The 17,950-nt window shown below is 47.1% G+C and overlaps 1 protein-coding gene across 1 annotated transcript; it reads right to left on the bottom strand.

Annotated features, from left to right (window-relative positions):
- Positions 1-2,411: 2,411 nt before the first annotated feature.
- Positions 2,412-16,631, bottom strand: LOC115933440 (killer cell immunoglobulin-like receptor 2DS1). The gene is made up of 8 exons (XM_055370553.1): positions 16,598-16,631; positions 15,240-15,275; positions 12,481-12,780; positions 10,663-10,956; positions 7,432-7,482; positions 3,068-3,172; positions 2,552-2,604; positions 2,412-2,453 (listed from the first exon to the last, which is right to left on the bottom strand). Exons 1-8 carry the CDS (start codon positions 16,629-16,631, stop codon positions 2,412-2,414), a joined length of 915 nt encoding a protein of 304 aa, XP_055226528.1.
- Positions 16,632-17,950: the final 1,319 nt, after the last annotated feature.

Below are 17,950 nucleotides of genomic sequence, written 5' to 3'. Positions count from 1 at the left end.
GTCCTTCACTATGACCAACTCAAAACACATCTCAGATCCAACCTCCCAAACACGAGATGCCTAAAATCTGTGCTAACGTGAAAGACTTTTTATGTATTTTTATTGTTTTTATCTGAGATTCAAACTCTTCTTCCTGTGTAATATGCAAAATATCTAATCGGTATTATTAATGTTTTCAGAGTCATTGTGACTAATAAACCATTAGAATTGTTCATGCTTGTATTTCTAGTATTACAGCAGAACCAGTTAAAATGATTTAAATTCCCAGGGAAGGATTATGCAATTATTTACAATCTTAGAATTGTACTTTATCAGCAAAAACCACACCTGTAAATTCTGGAGTTTTGTAGTTTTATCTAAAATTTGTCTCATGACCCAAGATTCCAGAGTCCCAACTCTGGAGTTTGCTCTCTCTCTGTCTCTCTCCCTCCCTCATTTTAAATTTTATAGAAATATCCAGTAACATAATGCTATAGAAAATCAAGTTTCCTCAGCACGTCTGGAAGCCAAGGTGGGCGGATCAACTGAGATGAGGAGATTGAGAGCAGCCTGGCCAACACAGTGAAACCGTGTCTCTGCTAAAAATCCAAAAATTAGCCGTGCCTGGTGGCAGGCACCTGTAACGCCAGCTACCCAAGAGGCTGAGGCACGAAAATCGCTTGAACCTGGGAGGTGGAGGTTGCAGTGAGCTGAGACTGCGCCACTACAGTCCAGCCTGGGTGACAGAGCAAGACTCCGCCTCAAGAAAAAAAAATAGCAAGTAGCCTATAATAACAAATTAGAGGGCTCTGGCTACTAAATTTAACGGGTTTTATAAGGCTACATAAAGTGCAGCATCCTCAAGAGTGTCGACACAGGGAGCCCCTTAGCAGGAACAGTGTCTAAAATACATCCGTGTACACACAGTCCCTTTAGAGTTGACAAAGTCGGCCGTGTGGTTTAAGGTGGCATAGAATGTCTTCTCAATAAACAATATTAAACCAAAGGGTTACACGTAGGAAATAATAAATCTAAACTTATTCTCACACTATGAAAACACTTCTTACTTTTTATCTAGTTATTGTACATTTTTTATGATTTATATTTAAAATTGAGAAATAAAAGTCATATACGGTCATCCTTCACTATTCCTGGGTGATTGGTTTCAGGATCTCCACTCAGATACCAAAATCTTCAGATGCTCAAGCCTCTTACATAAAATGACACAGCATTTGGATATAACCCATGCACATCCTCCTGTATACATGAAATCATCTCTTGATTACTTATAATTCCTGATACAGCCTACACACCGCCTCATTTGTGTCCATTCAACATAATTTTGCTTTTTGAAACTTTGTGGATATTCTCTCTGAATATTTTTGATTTATACTTGGTTCAATAAACACCTGTAAACCCCACAGATATGGAGGAGCGACTGTATATTTATAGTATGAAAGATGATGTGTTGATATGTGTCCCCGTGGAGATGAGACTAACAAGGCCTATGACTCTACAAATGTTTCATCGTGGAATGACTCTGCCAGCTTTCCAGGTTGCAGTGAGTAAGAATATCACTTGTTCATGTGATTCAAGATCCTTGGAACCTCCTATGTGCTGCATCTTTGGATGGAAATAGGAGTCCCAGAGACAAATGAGGCTCCACCCTGCTTCCAGAAGCTCAGAGTCCAGGGGTGAGAACCCAGTGGAGAATAGATGGGGTTGTATGGACATGGTAATGATAACAGCGGTTTCTTTCAGAGAATACAGTGTCACATTAACTGAAGCAATGAGGGCAGACATGTTTATTTGAAGAGGAGACAGCTACATTGAAATCACAAAAAATTTTATAGGTTTCACTGCTGACAGAAGGCTGGAAAATAGTCTGAAGAAAGGTCAAACAGCATGAGGGAAGGTGGAACAGCACGTGTGTAAGTGCCATGTCAAGAGGGAGCCTCTTGTATGTTTGGAATTGTGAGTTCCTCAGTGTGATCACAGCCTCAAGTAGACTAGGAAGTAAGTCAGTTAGGTTGGAGAGGTGGGCAGGGGTCAAGTGAAAGGGAGAATTGTGGGCTAAGCAAAGGAGTGTGTTTTCTCTGCAGCAGGCAGTGGGGACCTTAGACATTTGTAAGCAAGAGAGAGGCATGTTCAGATTTGTGGTGTGAGGAAGAGCGATGCCCTAAGATGAAGACTGATGCCTTCAGATTCCAGCTGCTGGTACATGGGAGCTGGCAAGCTGATTTTGAGACAGGGCTATTGTCTCCCTAGAAGATCCCATCAAGGCCTGACTGTGGTGCTCATGGGCAGGAGACAACTTTGGATCTGGGCTCAGCATTTGGAAGTTCCATGTACACGCTGGTATCTGTTGGGGGTGTCTTGGGCCTCTGAGAAGAGTGAGTGATTTTTCTCTGGGTGAAAACGCAGTGATCCAATTATGCGTATGTCACCTCCTGAGGGTCTTGTTCATCAGAGTCCTGGAGAGAGGGAAACGCTGAGTGAGGGAGGGTGCTCACATTTATCAGGACTCTTTGGGAATAAGACTAGCCATGAGGCTGGGCCGAGGAGCACCTACCTCCCTGTTCACTGTTCTGTTCCCTGCATGCTCTTGGTCCATTACAGCAGCATCTGTAGAAGACGGAAGTCATCAAAACAGCTCGGAGGGCACTTCTGGGTCCTCATTTCATAAACAGATACGAACATACAGGGGGAGGCCATAGGTGCCTGAGTTCTCTCAGTTGCCAACAGCAGACTCAGACATTCTATCTCTCTGAGCTCAAGGACCCACCCCATGAATAGCTCTGAGGTCCCATCCCATTGATTCTGTCTCCCACTTTCTGCCTGTCATGGAACCTTCTCCTGGATGTGAGTGGCTGCAGAGGACATGAGGATACAGTTCAGAATCAGGCAATGGTCTGTGAGCTGAAGGCAGGGGCAAGGTGTCTGGTGCTCTCTCTAGAAAGTCCTCCCTCTGTGGCTCCTGCCTTGGGCCAGGGATCATCCTGCCGGTGAGGAACACACACCCGCGTGCTCCCATCCTGCTTCTCCACATGGCCCTGAGCTCTCTGGCCTCTGCTTCGTGAGACTTACTTTTTTTTGTTGGAGCACCAGCGATGAAGGAGAAAGAAGAGGAGGATGGTGAAAGGGATTTTGACCACTGAGGTCCCAATCAGAACGTGCAGGTGTCTGGGGTTACCTGGAAGGAGACAAGACACCAATAAGAAGCTAATCATACCAGTTCCTCTTTATGAATTGCCTCGCATTTCTTGATTGACAGGTCACCACATACAACGTCTCTTTAGGACAAGCACCCAGATGGCGGGAGACCCAGCTTTCTCCTGCTTTCTCAGTTATAGCTCTCATAGTAACCACAGAATGTACTGAGGATACAACTACTTTAGTTGAGATGTTTGACCCCTTCAAACCTCACATTGAAATTTCACCCCCAGTGTGGGAGGTTGGGCCTCTTGGGAGGTGTTTGGGTCATGGAGGTGGATCCATCATGAACAGATCAATGCTGTCCCAAGGAGACGGGGTTAGCAAGTTCCCCCTCTATTAGTTCCTGGAGAGCTGGTTGTTAAAAAGAGCTTGGAAGCTCCATCGCTCCCCCTCCCCCTTGCTCCCTCTCTTGCCGTGTGATCTCTGTGGTCTCTGCACAGACAGACCCTCCTTCCCTTCTGCCAGAGTGGGAGCAGGCTGAGGCCGTCACGAGAAATAGACGCTGGTGCCATGCTTCCAGTACAGCCTGCAGAACTGTGAGGCAAACCAATCTCTTTTCTTTAGAAGTTACCCAGACTCAAGTGTTCCTTTAGAGCACCAAAAATGGACAAAGAGAGCAACGTCCTGAGATCAGGAGGAATGTCCCAGAACAGCCTGGGCTGTCTTCCTGTTCTTCCTGGAGGAGGACGTCATGCAGTGCTTTAGCTGAGAGCTTCCTGTGGCTCCAGGGTACAAAACCCAGGCTGGGCTGCTTTCTGGCTTCCCCCAGCTACACTGCAAATGGGGTGACTCCATATGTCCCGAGCAGCTTTTCTGAGCCTTGAGGGACTGGCTCACATTGAAATGTAGGCTTCAGTTGTCACTCGCTGCTTATCTGTTAGTAATGAACCTGCCTGTGGAATGTATTCTCTGTGTGTTCTGTCTCCCTGGAGTGATGGTGAGTGATAGGAATTGGCATAGGCCCAGGTGCAGTCCAGGAGGTGTTTAGAGTCTTCTCTGGGAAGACTGCACTGGGATTGGTACACAGCGAATGTGCTTTAGGATTTCTACATCCACAGCATTCTTGAGTCAAACAACTTGCATTCTCCAAGGAAAGGAAACAAAAGTGAAATCAAGATAAAAAAAGGGAAGTAGAATTCTCTTATGTCAAACGGCCGGGAAATAGTGTTGAAGCCCGTGTGAAACGTGCTACTCTTTGTGATCTCGGGAGACACATGTTAGGCTGCTGTTCTACCCGAGAGGCTGGGGGAAGGACCAACCCCTCGGCCATCTATTGCTTCAATACCACCTGTCCTCCTGTGAATTAGTAGGAAAGGGGAGCAGGAGCTAGTGCTGGCACTGATCTCTGATTCCAAAATCTGGACTCACTCCAAGGAGTATTAATGTTTACCTCCCCATTGTCTATGTGAATCTCCACAAGTGATTGGAAGTAGGGGTGAGGTGGGGGATTTGGGTGAGTGGGCATGTTTTTTTGCGATGAACAGAGCACTTTCTCTATTCCAGGATCTGTGCTGGAGGATTCAGTGGGCTTTCACGTTTTCTATGTGATCTCGTGCTCACAGAAAGCCAAATAGGGAAGAGGTTTTAGGCTGATTGCCTAATGGATAAGATAAAGAACCAAAGAAGTAATTGTACAGAAATAGAAAAATGATTAGATTTCAGGTGCCTTTGTCATTCGTGTGTGTTTTTTTATATTTATGCATTTCTTATTTTTATTTTTTGAGATGGAGTCTCCTTGTGTCACCCAGGCTGGAGTGCAGTGATGCAATCTCCACTCACTGCAGCCTCCACCTCCTGGGTTGAAGTCATTCTCCTGCTTCATCCTCCAGAGTAGGAGCTGGGATTACAGGAATGCACCACCATGCTTGGCTAATTTTTGTATTTTTAGTACAGATACGGTTTCACCATGTTGGCCAGGCTGGGCTCGAACTCCTGACTTCATGGAATCCACCCGCCTTGGCTTCCTGCAGTGCTGGGTTAGAGGCGTGAGCCACCGTTCACAGACTTGTATACTATGCTATAATAGGTCTCTTCATTTCCACCACCCCTCATATATGTGTCACTCCTTTCCCAGGTATTGACTTATGTGTAGGAGGAATAAATCTCAGAAAGAAATTAATTAAGCGAGGATTAGACAACTAGGAAAATCATACCCAGGAAGCCTTTCCAGCCAATGATTCCACCTCACAAACATAGCTTATATCCATCTGCTTCATCCACTTAGGGTCTAAATCAGCACCACATTTCACCAGTGGGGCAGGAATTGCCTTTTCCACAGTCTCCTAGATTCCAGTTATGAGCCTGGGCCTCCTTTATTTTCATGTCAGTCACTATTAATCATGTAGGGATTCCTGGTTACCCCGAGGTGAATCCATGGGCTGTGAGTATCAAACACACACCCCTTGTTCCTCCTGAGTTTCCTGTGTACCCGGTGTGCTCTCCGTCCCTCCACAGTCGTCTTGTCATTCTCCCCACGTCATTCCCAGCATTTGAGGCAGAGCCTCTTCCTTCCACATCAGATTGTTTTCACCTTTGTGCCTTCACGGCTGACAGCTGTGTGTGGAAAATCCTTCCACCAATCTTTCAGGGGTTCAACCTGTGTTTTTCATTAATGTCACAAATATCTGATTAGTGAGATCTTCTCTGTCACCCAAAATCATACACTCAGCATTATCTATTATTGATTTTGAATTCTGGCTGGGCACAGTGGCTCACGCCTGTTATCCCAGTACTTTGGGATGCTGAGGCGGTTGGATCACTTGAGGTTGGGAGTTTCAGACAAGCTTGGCCAACATGGTGAAACATCCTCTCTACAAAAAATACAAAAAGAATTAGCCGGGCATGGTGGCAGTTGCCTGTAATCCCAGCTACTCGAGAGGCTGAGGCAAGAGAATCACTTGAATCCAGGAGACGCAGGTTGCAGTGAGCCAAGATAGTGACACTGTACTGTAGCCTGGAAGACAGGGGGAGACTCTGTCTCAATAAACAAATGAAAAAACAAACAAATAGATTTCATGCACAGATGTTTCCCAATGGATCATTCATTTATTGGTCCACTTGTGCATTCATTTTCTGCCCTCCCATTTAACCATCTGCAATATCAGTGTCCCAAGAGCAGAGGCCAAATGCATCTTGTTCACTGTTTGTGGAAGGCAGGAGAATGCTGTCCCACCCCAAAATGTCCCTGTCCTAGCCTCCATAGCTTGTGAATATGTTATTTTACATGGAAAGGAGGAATGAAGATTGCAGATGGAACTACGGTTGCTAATCAGCTGAACTTAAAACAAGGGTATCCTGGATGATTTCCAGGAAATTATGATGGATTTTCATCTTGGTGAACCAAATGGAATCCCCAAGTTTTCAAAAGATAAGGAAGAAGGGAGAGCAGCATTGAGAGAAAGAGGTGTGGTAAGGAAGAAGGGTCTGAGTGATGCCATGTGAAATGTGACCAGTCTTTGTGGGTTTTGAGGAAGAAGGAAGGGGACCAGGAGCCAAGGAATGTGGGAGCCTCTAGAAGCTGGGACAAGTGAGAAGCAGATTCTGGCCCGGAACCCTCAGAGGGAAGGCAGCCTTGCTGTCACCTTGATTTTAGCCCAGTGAGATGCACTTCATACTTTGAGCTACAGCACTGTAAGATAATTAAAAAACCGTTTTGTTTTCACCCACGAATCTTGTGGAAATTTGTTATGGCAACAATAGGAAAAGATTCCACACTGCACAGCCTGAGCATGGGGCCGTGGCTGAATGAGTCAATGAGTCGAAGTGTGCGTGCTTGAGCTCTGTTCTCTGTTACGGCAAGGCTCTTGCTCTGCTGAGTCAGCCAGGGTTGCCTCATGACCAACAGGAGCTCATTCCTTGGCAAGTGGAACTTCTCTAAAACAGCTCACCCTCATCAGATGTTCCCTTCCCTTCCCTCTCTAAAGTCCCCAGGAATTTATCCTCCAGTTAGGAATGCAGGCAGAACAAACATTGCATTTTTCCTGAGAAGGATGTCAGATTGGCAATCATTCTTCTAGCTTGTAGGAGGTCTCAGCTCCATAAAATGAGAGATGAAGAGATTTCACTGACCCCTGTGTTGGGCCCAGATCCCTTTCGCTGTAGGAGTATCTGGAGTTCGGAGATGGTGGAAAACAGGTGCACAATGTCAGAGCTGTGAGATGCTGAGTCAATGCCTGCATCCAAGGTTTCCACCTCCCCAGGTTTCCAAAAGCGGATATAAGAGGGTTCTGTACTCACCGGTTTTGGTGCTTGGTTCAGTGGGTGAAGGCCAACTATTTGAAGGGTTTCCTAGAACACGAGACAGGAGAGAGGTGAGGAAATGAGGGTGTCTGTCCTCTACTCAATGGAAATCTTTGAGGTTGGTTCATGGCCAACACTCTGTTATCTAATATTGGGCCCTGGGAGTCCTGGGATCCTTTTTTCCACAATTTTTTTATGTGATGCCCACTGTCTTGATACTTCAAGGTATAAAGAGAAAACAGGAGCATCACACTACCTGATCTCAAAATATGTTACAGAGCTGTAGTAAGCAAAACAGCATCACATTGGCATAAAGAAAGGCAAATAGAACAACGGAGCAGAATGAATAACACAGATATAATCCATGCATTTACATCCAGTGCTTTTTTATTTTTTCTTTTGAGATGGAGTCTTGCTCTGTCACCCAGGCTGGAGTGCAGAGGTGCAATCTCGGTTCACTGCAACCTCAGCCTCCTGGGTTCAATCAATTCTGTCGCCTCAAACTCCTGAGTAGTGGTATTACAGGTGCTGACCACTATGCTCAGCTAATTTTTTATTTTTAGTGGAGACGATGTTTCTCCATGTTGGCCAGGCTGATCTTGAACTCCTGGCCTCAGGTGATCCACCTGCCTCAGCCTCCCGAAGTGCTGGAATTGCAGGTGTTAGCCACCATGCCCAGCCCATCCAATGGACTTTGACAAAGGTGCCAAGAACTTACAATCAGGAAAGGACAGTCTTTTCAATAAACAGTGCAGGGAAATCTGGACATCTACATGCTGAGGAATGAAACTGCACCTCTACCTGTCACCGCACACAAAAATCAAATGAAAATGGATTAATGATGTGAGTCTAAGGCCTCAAACTATGAAATACGTAGAAGAAAATATTGGGGAAATGCTCCAGGACATTTCTCTGAGGAAAGACGTTTTGTTTAAAACCTTCAAAACACAGGTAATCAAAGCAAAAAATAGACCATTGGGATTACATCAAACTAAGCAACTTCTGCGCCACCAAAGATAAACAAACAAAGTGAAGAGACAACCCACAGACTGGGAGCAACTATATGCAAACTATGCATCTGAGACGGGATTAATAACTAGAAATATAAGAAGCTCAAACAACTCAGTAAAACAAATGATTTAATTGAAAAAGGAGCAAAAGACATGAAATTTCCCCGCATATGAAAAAGTGCTCAGTATCACTCATCATCAGAGAAACGGAAATTAAAATTGAAGTGAGTTTTCATCTCACCCCATTAACATGGCTTTTAGGCCGGGCATGGTGGCTCACGTCTGTCATCCTAGAACTTTGAGAGCCCGAGGTGGGTGAATCTCCTGAGGTTGGGAGTTTGAGACCAGTCTGACCCACATGGAGAAACACTGTCTCTACTAAAAACACAAAAATTAGCCGGGCGTGGTGGCATGTGCCTGTAATCCCAGCTACTCGGAAGGCTGAGGCAGGAGAATCACTCGAACCTGGGAGGTGGAGGTTGCAGTGAGCCGAGATCATGCCACTGCACTCCAGCCTGGGTGACAAGAGCGAAACTCCATCTCAAAATAAAATAAAATAAAATAAAATAAAATAAAATAAAATAAAATAAAATGGCTTTTAGCAGCAAGACAGGCAAAACAAATACTGGCAAAGTGGTAGAGAAAGGAGAACCCTGGTACCCTGTTAGTAGGAGTGTAAATTGGTACAGCCATTAAGGAGAAAAGTGTGGAAGTCCTTTAAAGAACTGAAAAGAGGTTGGGTGTGGTGGATCACGCCTGTAATCCCGGCACTTTGTGAGACCGAGGCGGGCACCTCAGTTGAGGTCATGAGTTTGAGAGCAGCCCAGCCAACATGGGGAAACCCCATCTATACTAAAAAAAACAAAAAGTAGCCAGGCATGGTGGCATGTACCTGTAATCCCAGCTACTAGGGAGGCTGAGGCAGGAAAATCGTTTGAACCCAGGAGGCGGAGGTTGCAATGAGCCAAGATGACATCACTTGTACTCCAGCCTGGCCACAGAGGGAAACTGTCTCAAAAACAAAAACAAAAACAACAAACGGAAAACTAAAAAGAGAACTTTCACAGTATCCAGCAATTTCACTACTGGGTTTATATCCAAAGGAAAGTAAATCAATGTATCGAAGTGATATCTGCACTCGTATGATTGGTGCAGCACTGTTCACAGTAGCCAAGATGTGGAGTCAACCTACCTGCCCGTCAGTGGATGAATGGATAGAGAGAATGTGGTACATTCGCACAGTGGAGACTACTCATCCATAGAAAGAATAACATCCTGATATTTGCAGCCACATGGATGGAACTGGAAGTCATTACAAAGATTCTCATTTCTCACCCATATACAGGAGCTAAAAGGTGGATCTCATGAAGGTAGAGAGTAGAATGGTGGCTACCAGAGGCCAGGAAGAAAAGAGTGGAGGATAAAACAAACAAACAAACAAAATATATGTATGTATTTATGACCACTAGCCTTTACACTTAAAGTTGGTAAACGTGGCCGGGCGGGGTGGCTCATGCCTGTAATCCCAGCACTTTGGGAGGCTGAGGCGGGTGGATCACATGGTCAGCTTGACCAACATGGTGAAACCACCTCTCTACTAAAAATACAGAAAGTAGCCTGGTGTGGTGATGCATGCCTGTAGTACCAGCTACTCAGGCGGCCGAGGCAGGAGAATCGCTTGAACCCAGGAGGCGGAGGTTACAGTGAGCTGAGATTGTACCACTGCACTCCAGCATAGGGGACAGCGCTAGACTCCAATTAAAAAAAAAAAGAAAATGTTAAAGTTGGTAAGCTATATAGGTATATTTCACCTCAATAAATATTTTTTCAGACAGAAAGAAAAGGGTGTAGGGGTTGCTGGTGACGACATCTCTGTGTGGGTGAGAGGCCAGATGGGCTTCTGGGAAATGGGTAAGGTTAGGGGGCTGAGGGAACCTCTGATGTCTCCAAACTGAGCCCAGTCTCCCCTTCTCTGGGTCTGTCCTGACCGCTTTCTCCATCTGCCTGGGTGCCTGGAGCCCTGGCCACGGGCCTTCATGCAGGCCGTGCAGGAGGTTTTGGAGGTGTTTTGTCTACCATCCTGGGCCCTGACCCGCCCTCACAACCATGCTGCGTCTTCTCTCTGCATCTGTCTATGCTTCTCTCCATCATCGGCAGGAAACTCCTCAGCTATGGCTTTAGGATCATAGGACATGAGACAGGTATGGGGTTTTCTCACCTGCGACAGAAACAAACAGTGGGTTACTCGAGTCTGACCACTCGTAGGGAGAGTCACGGAAAGAGCCGAAGCATCTGTAGGTCCCTCCGTGGGTGGCAGGGCCCAGAGGAAAGTCTGCCTGGAATGTCCTGTTGACCTTGCGCACTGCAGGGAGCCTACATTCATGGGCCTCCCCCTCCCTGGATAGATGGTACATTTCATAGGATCTCCGGGAGCTGCAGGACAAGGTCACGCTCTCTCCTGCCAGAACCGTGGGGCCCGGCTGGGCTGAGAGAGAAGGTTTCTCATATAGACCTGGAAGGAGAAGAGGCAGTTTCCTCAGGGAGGTTCTTCCTTGTCACAACTCCCCTCACACCTGAGCTGAGAACTCACTCCCCTGCTCTATGACCTAATGCTCTCTCTCTCTCTCTCACCCTCCACCCCATCTCTCTCCGTGTCTATTTCCTCCTTCCACCTTCTCTGTCTCTCTAGGTCTCTGATCTCACTTCCCCACCTCCAGATATGTTTTCCCCTTTTGGATTCTTTCATTCTCTCTGACTCTCCTTGGATTGGTTGACTTGATGTTACTTTTTTTAATTCTGAGTTTCTCAGTTTGCATCCTGTTCATAACTTTCTGCATATTTCTATCTATTATCTATCAATCTATCTATTTGTCTATTCGGTGCCTATCTACAAATTCTCTACCTGTCATCTATATCTATATATCATCTATTTATCTATCAATTGTCTATCTATCCATCAATCATCTATTATCTATATCTATGTATCGTCCCTCTCTCTCTATGATTTCTCTCTTTGTCTGCCTCTCTATCTCTATATATTATCTATCTGTCTTCATCATCATCTCTATGTATCATCTATTAATGAATCAATCAATCATCATCTAAGTATCTATAACCTATTATCTATCATCTACCTATTTATCATCTATCTATATCTATCCATCTATCATCTGTCTTGCTCGGCCTCTCGGTCTCTCTAGTTCTCTTTGGAATCTCTGCAATTCATCCCCACATCTCCATCTTTCTATGTCCTTGTGCCTCTCCCTCAGGACTCTAATTGTAGTGCTTTTCTCTGCTCCCTTCCATCATTCTCACCACTTCTCTGCCCTCTTTTCTCTCCCTTTATGTGTCAGTGAGTCTCTCAGTCTCCTTCCTCTGGCTCATTCTCTGTGTGTTTATGTCTTTACTTTTTGGTGTTCCTGATTTCTCTCTGTGTCTCTCAGTGATCCTCTCATATGTGGGGTTATTTGGAATGTGAGCCTCAGAATCCAGTCTGGGGACCACAAGTTCACACAGCATACAGGGGTTGGTGTTCTGGGGCCATGATATCCTGGGACGATTACTCTCAATTTCATGGAAGGCAGAGGTGTGAGAATAAACATGGCATCTGTAGGTGCCACAAGGCCTGAGGCCACAGGACCCAACTCAGGTCAGAAATATGGGTGTCCTTGGGTTGCCTGGTAGAGAACACTTTGTGGAGGTGAAACAGAAATGAAACTTCTAACCTGTGCCAGGTCTCTGAGCAAAGTCAGCATGGAAGGACACCTCTCTCTGGGACATGTCTGTCTGTCTGTCTCCTTTAACTCCTTCTGTCTTTTCTAACTCCCTCTATGGCCCCTGTCTGTCCTCTGTTATGACACCTGGTCTGTACTTGTGTCTCCTGTTTCTCTGTCTCTGTTGGTACAGACCTCACCAAGTCAGTCTCTCTCCATAAGAATACCAAGCTCATCTTCCTTACTACCACCTGGGCCTCCAAGTCCTGGATCATTCACTCTGTGTCCCAAAGACAGTGAGAAGAATGTCTGGACACTCTCACCTATGATAACGATGTCCAGAGGGTCACTGGGAGCCGATAACTGATAGGGGGAGTGAGTAACAGAACCGTAGCATCTGTAGGTCCCTGCCAGGTCTTTCGTCATGCGACCGATGGAGAAGTTGGCCTTGGAGACCCCATCATGGTGCTCTCCAATGAGGTGCAAAGTGTCGTTAAACATCCCCTCTCTGTGCAGAAGGAAGTGCTCAAACATGACATCTGACCAACATTGCAGGATGACTGTCTCTTTTGATTTCACCAGGGGACCTGGGTGGGCCAGGAGGGAAGGTTTTCTGTGGACTCCTAGGAAGAGAGGTTGTCAGTTTAGAAGGTGTCTCTCTTTATCATCCCATCCACGGCACCTGGAATGAGGGAGGCTTCCCCTCTCTGGTGTCTTATCTCTCTCCTTCCTCTCTGTGTCTTCATGTTCTTTTCTGTGCCCATAACTCCTGGTGCAGGTCCTTCCATCTGTCTCCCTTCCTCTTCTCTCTCCCTCTGTCTCTAGTAGCCTCTGATTCCCTTGCTGCTGGGCTCAGCCTCATCTCTTGGGCTGTTGTATCTATTTCACTCTAATGTCTTTCCTGCTGTATATGTGGGGGTGGACGAGGAACCAGGATATGCTGCATGTCCAGGCTCTTAGCAGCCTGGTTCAATCTCTTTTGGACGAATTGGAATCCTTGGCAAGAGGTATGAACTGATCAGTAAGGCAGGTACCAGTATCCACACACCCTGTTCCTGGTGGGGACTGGGAGCCACTCTTGCCATGCCTGTGCCTTCTCCATGGTGCCAGTTTCCATAGGCTGGCTCTTGGTGCTGGTTGGAGGAGTATCAACCCCTCCCTATGTGGATGGAGCCTGGTGGTGGCATCATCATCCCACCCTTGCTGATCTCGGTGTAGCCAACCTTCTCCTTGTTTGGTTTCTTTAATTAATTAACTTTGGAGACAGAGTCTCACTCCTTCGCCCAGGCTGGAGTGAAGTGGTGTGGTCTAGGCTCACTGCAACCTCTGTCTCCTGGGTTCAAGCGATTCTCCTGCCCTCAGCCTCCTGAGTCGCTAGGATTACATGCACCTGCCACCATGCCTGGCTATCCTTGTGTCTTTTCTTAACTTGTCCTTGACCTGGGTTCCAGTGTTGTTTTCCTGTTGCTGCTGTAGAAAATTATCAGAAGCATGGCAGCAGGAGAGAGCACACTGACCCCCTCCGATTCTGGAGACAGAAAGCGGACCCTGTTTTTCGAGGGCTAAAATCAAGGCATCTGCAGGGCTGCGTTCCCTCTGGAGACTCAGGAGAATCAGTTCCTTGACTTTTCCAGCCTCTATAGGCCACCTGCATTCATGGCTCATGGCCTTCCTCCACCTCCAAAGCTGGTGGAGACTCCCATTATGCTGCTGTAATCCCCACTCTCCTCTTCTTCCTCCTTTCATGTGGACCCTTGTGATTATACTGAGCCCACCGGGACAGTCCAGGCTGTCTCCCCATCTCAAGGTCAACTCATCAACAATCTGAACTCCATCTTCCCCTTCAGTCCCTTCCCCTATAACATAAATAGTCACAGACTCCAGGGATTAGAATGCAGTCATCATTGGGGACAATTATTCTTCCCACCATAGCACCCATTTCCCTGTATTCAATCCCCCTTTACCCCAAATACAGTCAGGGCCTGCGTGATGGGACCCTCAAGGACATGCCTACCAGAAGCTCTGGGATTCAGGAGGTGGGACAAGGAGAATCCCAGACAGGAGCCCTCTGACCTGTGACCATGATCACCAGGGGGTTGCTGGGTGCCAATCACCCAGTGGGGGAGTGTGGGTGTGAACCCCGACATCTGTAGGTCCCTGCGTGTGACGTGGTCACAGGGCCCATGAAAAGGCTTTTCCAGAATACTCTGTCGTAGAGCTCAGGGCCAGGCACCCCATCTTCTTTGTACACACTGAAGTTGTTAAACCCAAGATTAGAGTGACACCGAAGAGTCACATGTTCTGGAGGGACCACAAGGCTGGGCCAGGTAGAAAGCAAGGTCTTGTCCTGACCACCTTGGGGAGAAGGAGGCGCCGCCTTAGAGAGGAGGATGTGGAGCCGCCCCTCCCTCCCTGTGCTCAGAAGATTCTCCCCACTTTCCACGTTTCTATGGCTGCTATCACACCTTGGTGCCTAGGGCTAAAGGAAGGACCCATCCCTCAAAGACAAGGTGTCTCCCTACAACAAAAGTGTCAGCTGAGAACTTTGAACAAGTGCTGAGTAAGAGACTCCTACTAGATTTTAATACTGTAAGATTACTCACATAAAACAACACAGGGTAGACATGGGGTGGAGGGCATGTCCTTTGAGAATGGAATATCAGCAGATGCCTGAATGAAAATAAAAAACTGAGCCCCCATCAGAGGATTTGGAATGTCAGGGCCATGGCTGTGGCTTCCCACCTCTTCTGGTACAGTGGCAGCAGCCACACTGCAGCCCCTACCGTCATGGAAACGCTGAAGTGTGTGAGTAACACCTTTGTCCTCAGAGGATCTGCTGTTCCTACTACTTCCCCACCACACACCCCAGCTTTGAGCACCCTGGTGTAACCCTGGTCCCCACAGGACTTGACTCTGCCAAGGGAATGAAAGGCCAGGGAGGCGAGGTCAGGACTGTGGGCGGAGCATCCGAGGGTCCTCTCTTCCTAGTTTATGAGAGACTCCCCAACAGGACTTCCCTCTGGTTTCTGGAAAATCCTGTTATGTGGGGAGATGACACCCTAAGGTTTGGAGAAAGACTCACCCATGTGTGGCCAGGCCCCCTGCAGCAAGAACAACCCTGGAAAGAAAGATCATGATGGATGATCCATCTGCAGGCAAACCAGGCCTCCCTTGCTGCCCCCACTGGGCTGTGAGTCTTGGCAGCCAGACCTTTGCTGGGCCGAAGGTAAACTCACCCTCAGTGCCTACCTGCACCCAAGAAAGGGCTCTTGGCTGTGCAGAGACCCAGCCTCCAGGCCCATATCCGCACCCCAAGCCCACATCTCCACTCCAGGCCCATATCTCCACTCCAGGCCCATATCTCCACTCCAGGCCCATATCTCCACTCTAGGCCGATATTTCCACCCTAAACCCATATCACCAATCCAGGCCCATATCTCCAATCCAGGCTCATATCTCCAATCCAGGCCCATATCTCCACCCCAGGCCCATATCTCCACTCCAGTCCCATATCTCCACTCCAGGCCCATATCTCCACTCCAGTCCCATATCTCCACTCTAGGCCGATATTTCCACCCTAGGCCCATATCACCAATCCAGGCCCATATCTCCAATCCAGGCTCAGATCTCCACCCTTGGCCCATATCTCCAATCCAGGCCCATATCTCCACTCCAGGCCCATCTCTCCACTCCAGGCCCATATCTCCAATCCAGGCCCATATCTCCATCCTAGGCCCATATCTCCACTCCAGTCCCATATCTCCACTCCAGGCCCATATCTCCACTCCAGGCCCATATCTCCAATCCAGGCTCATATCTCCACTCCAGACCCATATCTCCACTCCAGTCCCATATCTCCACTCCAGGCCCATATCTCCAATCCAGGCTCATATCTCCACCCTAGGCCCATATCTCCAATCCAGGCCCATATCTCCACTCCAGGCTCATATCTCCACTCCAGGCCCATATCTACACTCCAGGCCCATATCATCACCTCCAGGCCCATATCTCCACTCCAGGCCCATATCTCCACCTCCAGGCTCATATGTCCACCCCATGCCCATGTCTCCACTCCAGGCCCATATCTCCACTCCAGGCCCATATCTCTACCTCCAGGCCCATATCTACACTCCAGGCCCATATCTCTACCTCCAGGCCCATATCTCCACTCCAGGCCCATATCTCTACCTCCAGGCCCATGTCTCCACTCCAGACTCCTATCTCCCCTCCAGGTTCCTATCTCCACTCCAGGCCCAGATCTCCACTCCAGACTCCTATCTCCACTCCAGGTTCCTATCTCCACTTCTAGGCCCAGCACTCCCTCTCTAGGCCCATATCTCCACTCCAGGCCCACAACTCCACCTCCAGGCCTATATCTCCACGTCTGGGCGCAGATCTCCATCCCCGCACTCCCTCCCTCTATTCCTTTCCAGGACTCACCAACACACGCCATGCTGATGACCATGAGCGACATGGTGCTGCCGGAGCAGACAGGCGGCCGCGCCCCAGCTCAGCTCAGCAGCGCACAGGATGTTATTTGGCGCCCTGCCCATGCAGTTTACATGTTGACCACATCATGGGAGGGTGACGTACTCAGGCTCTTTCTACCTTGCATGAGGCTCAGTGGGTGCTCGCTCAAGAGCGGAACACGGCTTCCTGGAAATTGTTCTCACTAGAATTGACACCTAGTGTCCTTCACTATGACCAACTCAAAACACATCTCAGATCCAACCTCCCAAACACGAGATGCCTAAAATCTGTGCTAACGTGAAAGACTTTTTATGTATTTTTATTGTTTTTATCTGAGATTCAAACTCTTCTTCCTGTGTAATATGCAAAATATCTAATCCGTATTATTAATGTTTTCAGAGTCATTGTGACTAATAAACCATTAGAATTGTTCATGGTTGTATTTCTAGTATTACAGCAGAACCAGTTAAAATGATTTAAATTCCCAGGGAAGGATTATGCAATTATTTACAATCTTAGAATTGTACTTTATCAGCAAAAACCACACCTGTAAATTCTGGAGTTTTGTAGTTTTATCTAAAATTTGTCTCATGACCCGAGATTCCAGAGTCCCAACTCTGGAGTTTGCTCTCTCTCTGTCTCTCTCCCTCCCTCATTTTAAATTTTATAGAAATATCCAGTAACATAATGCTATAGAAAATCAAGTTTCCTCAGCACGTCTGGAAGCCAAGGTGGGCGGATCAACTGAGATGAGGAGATTGAGAGCAGCCTGGCCAACACAGTGAAACCGTGTCTCTGCTAAAAATCCAAAAATTAGCCGTGCCTGGTGGCAGGCACCTGTAACGCCAGCTACCCAAGAGGCTGAGGCACGAAAATCGCTTGAACCTGGGAGGTGGAGGTTGCAGTGAGCTGAGACTGCGCCACTGCAGTCCAGCCTGGGCGACAGAGCAAGACTCCGCCTCAAGAAAAAAAAATAGCGAGTAGCCTATAATAACAAATTAGAGGGCTCTGGCTACTAAATTTAAAGGGTTCTATAAGGCTACATAAAGTGCAGCATCCTCAAGAGTGTGGACACAGGGAGCCCCTTAGCAGAAACAGTGTCTAAAATACATCCGTGTACACACAGTCCCTTTAGAGTTGACAAAGTCTGCCGTGTGGTTTAAGGTGGCATAGAATGTCTTCTCAATAAACAATATTAAACCAAAGGGTTACACGTAGGAAATAATAAATCTAAACTTATTCTCACACTATGAAAACACTTCTTACTTTTTATCTAGTTATTGTACATTTTTTTATGATTTATATTTAAAATTGAGAAATAAA

This window comes from Gorilla gorilla, chromosome 20 (genome assembly GCF_029281585.2).
Source record: "Gorilla gorilla gorilla isolate KB3781 chromosome 20, NHGRI_mGorGor1-v2.1_pri, whole genome shotgun sequence".
In the NCBI taxonomy this organism is placed as follows: Eukaryota; Metazoa; Chordata; class Mammalia; order Primates; family Hominidae; genus Gorilla; species Gorilla gorilla.
Note: the sequence above shows the minus strand (reverse complement) of the source record. Positions and strands in the feature narration are given on the sequence as shown.

Coding starts and splice junctions, on each gene's coding strand:
- LOC115933440 (XM_055370553.1), bottom strand. CDS start 16,631: ATGTCGCTCATGGTCATCAGCATGGCGTGTGTTG. Junction 10,957..12,480: donor TCTGGACATCGTTATCATAG/GTGAGAGTGTCC, acceptor TTCTCCTTCCAG/GTCTATATGAGAAACCTTCT. Junction 3,173..7,431: donor TGAACCAAGCACCAAAACCG/GTGAGTACAGAA, acceptor GTCTCCTTCCAG/GTAACCCCAGACACCTGCAC.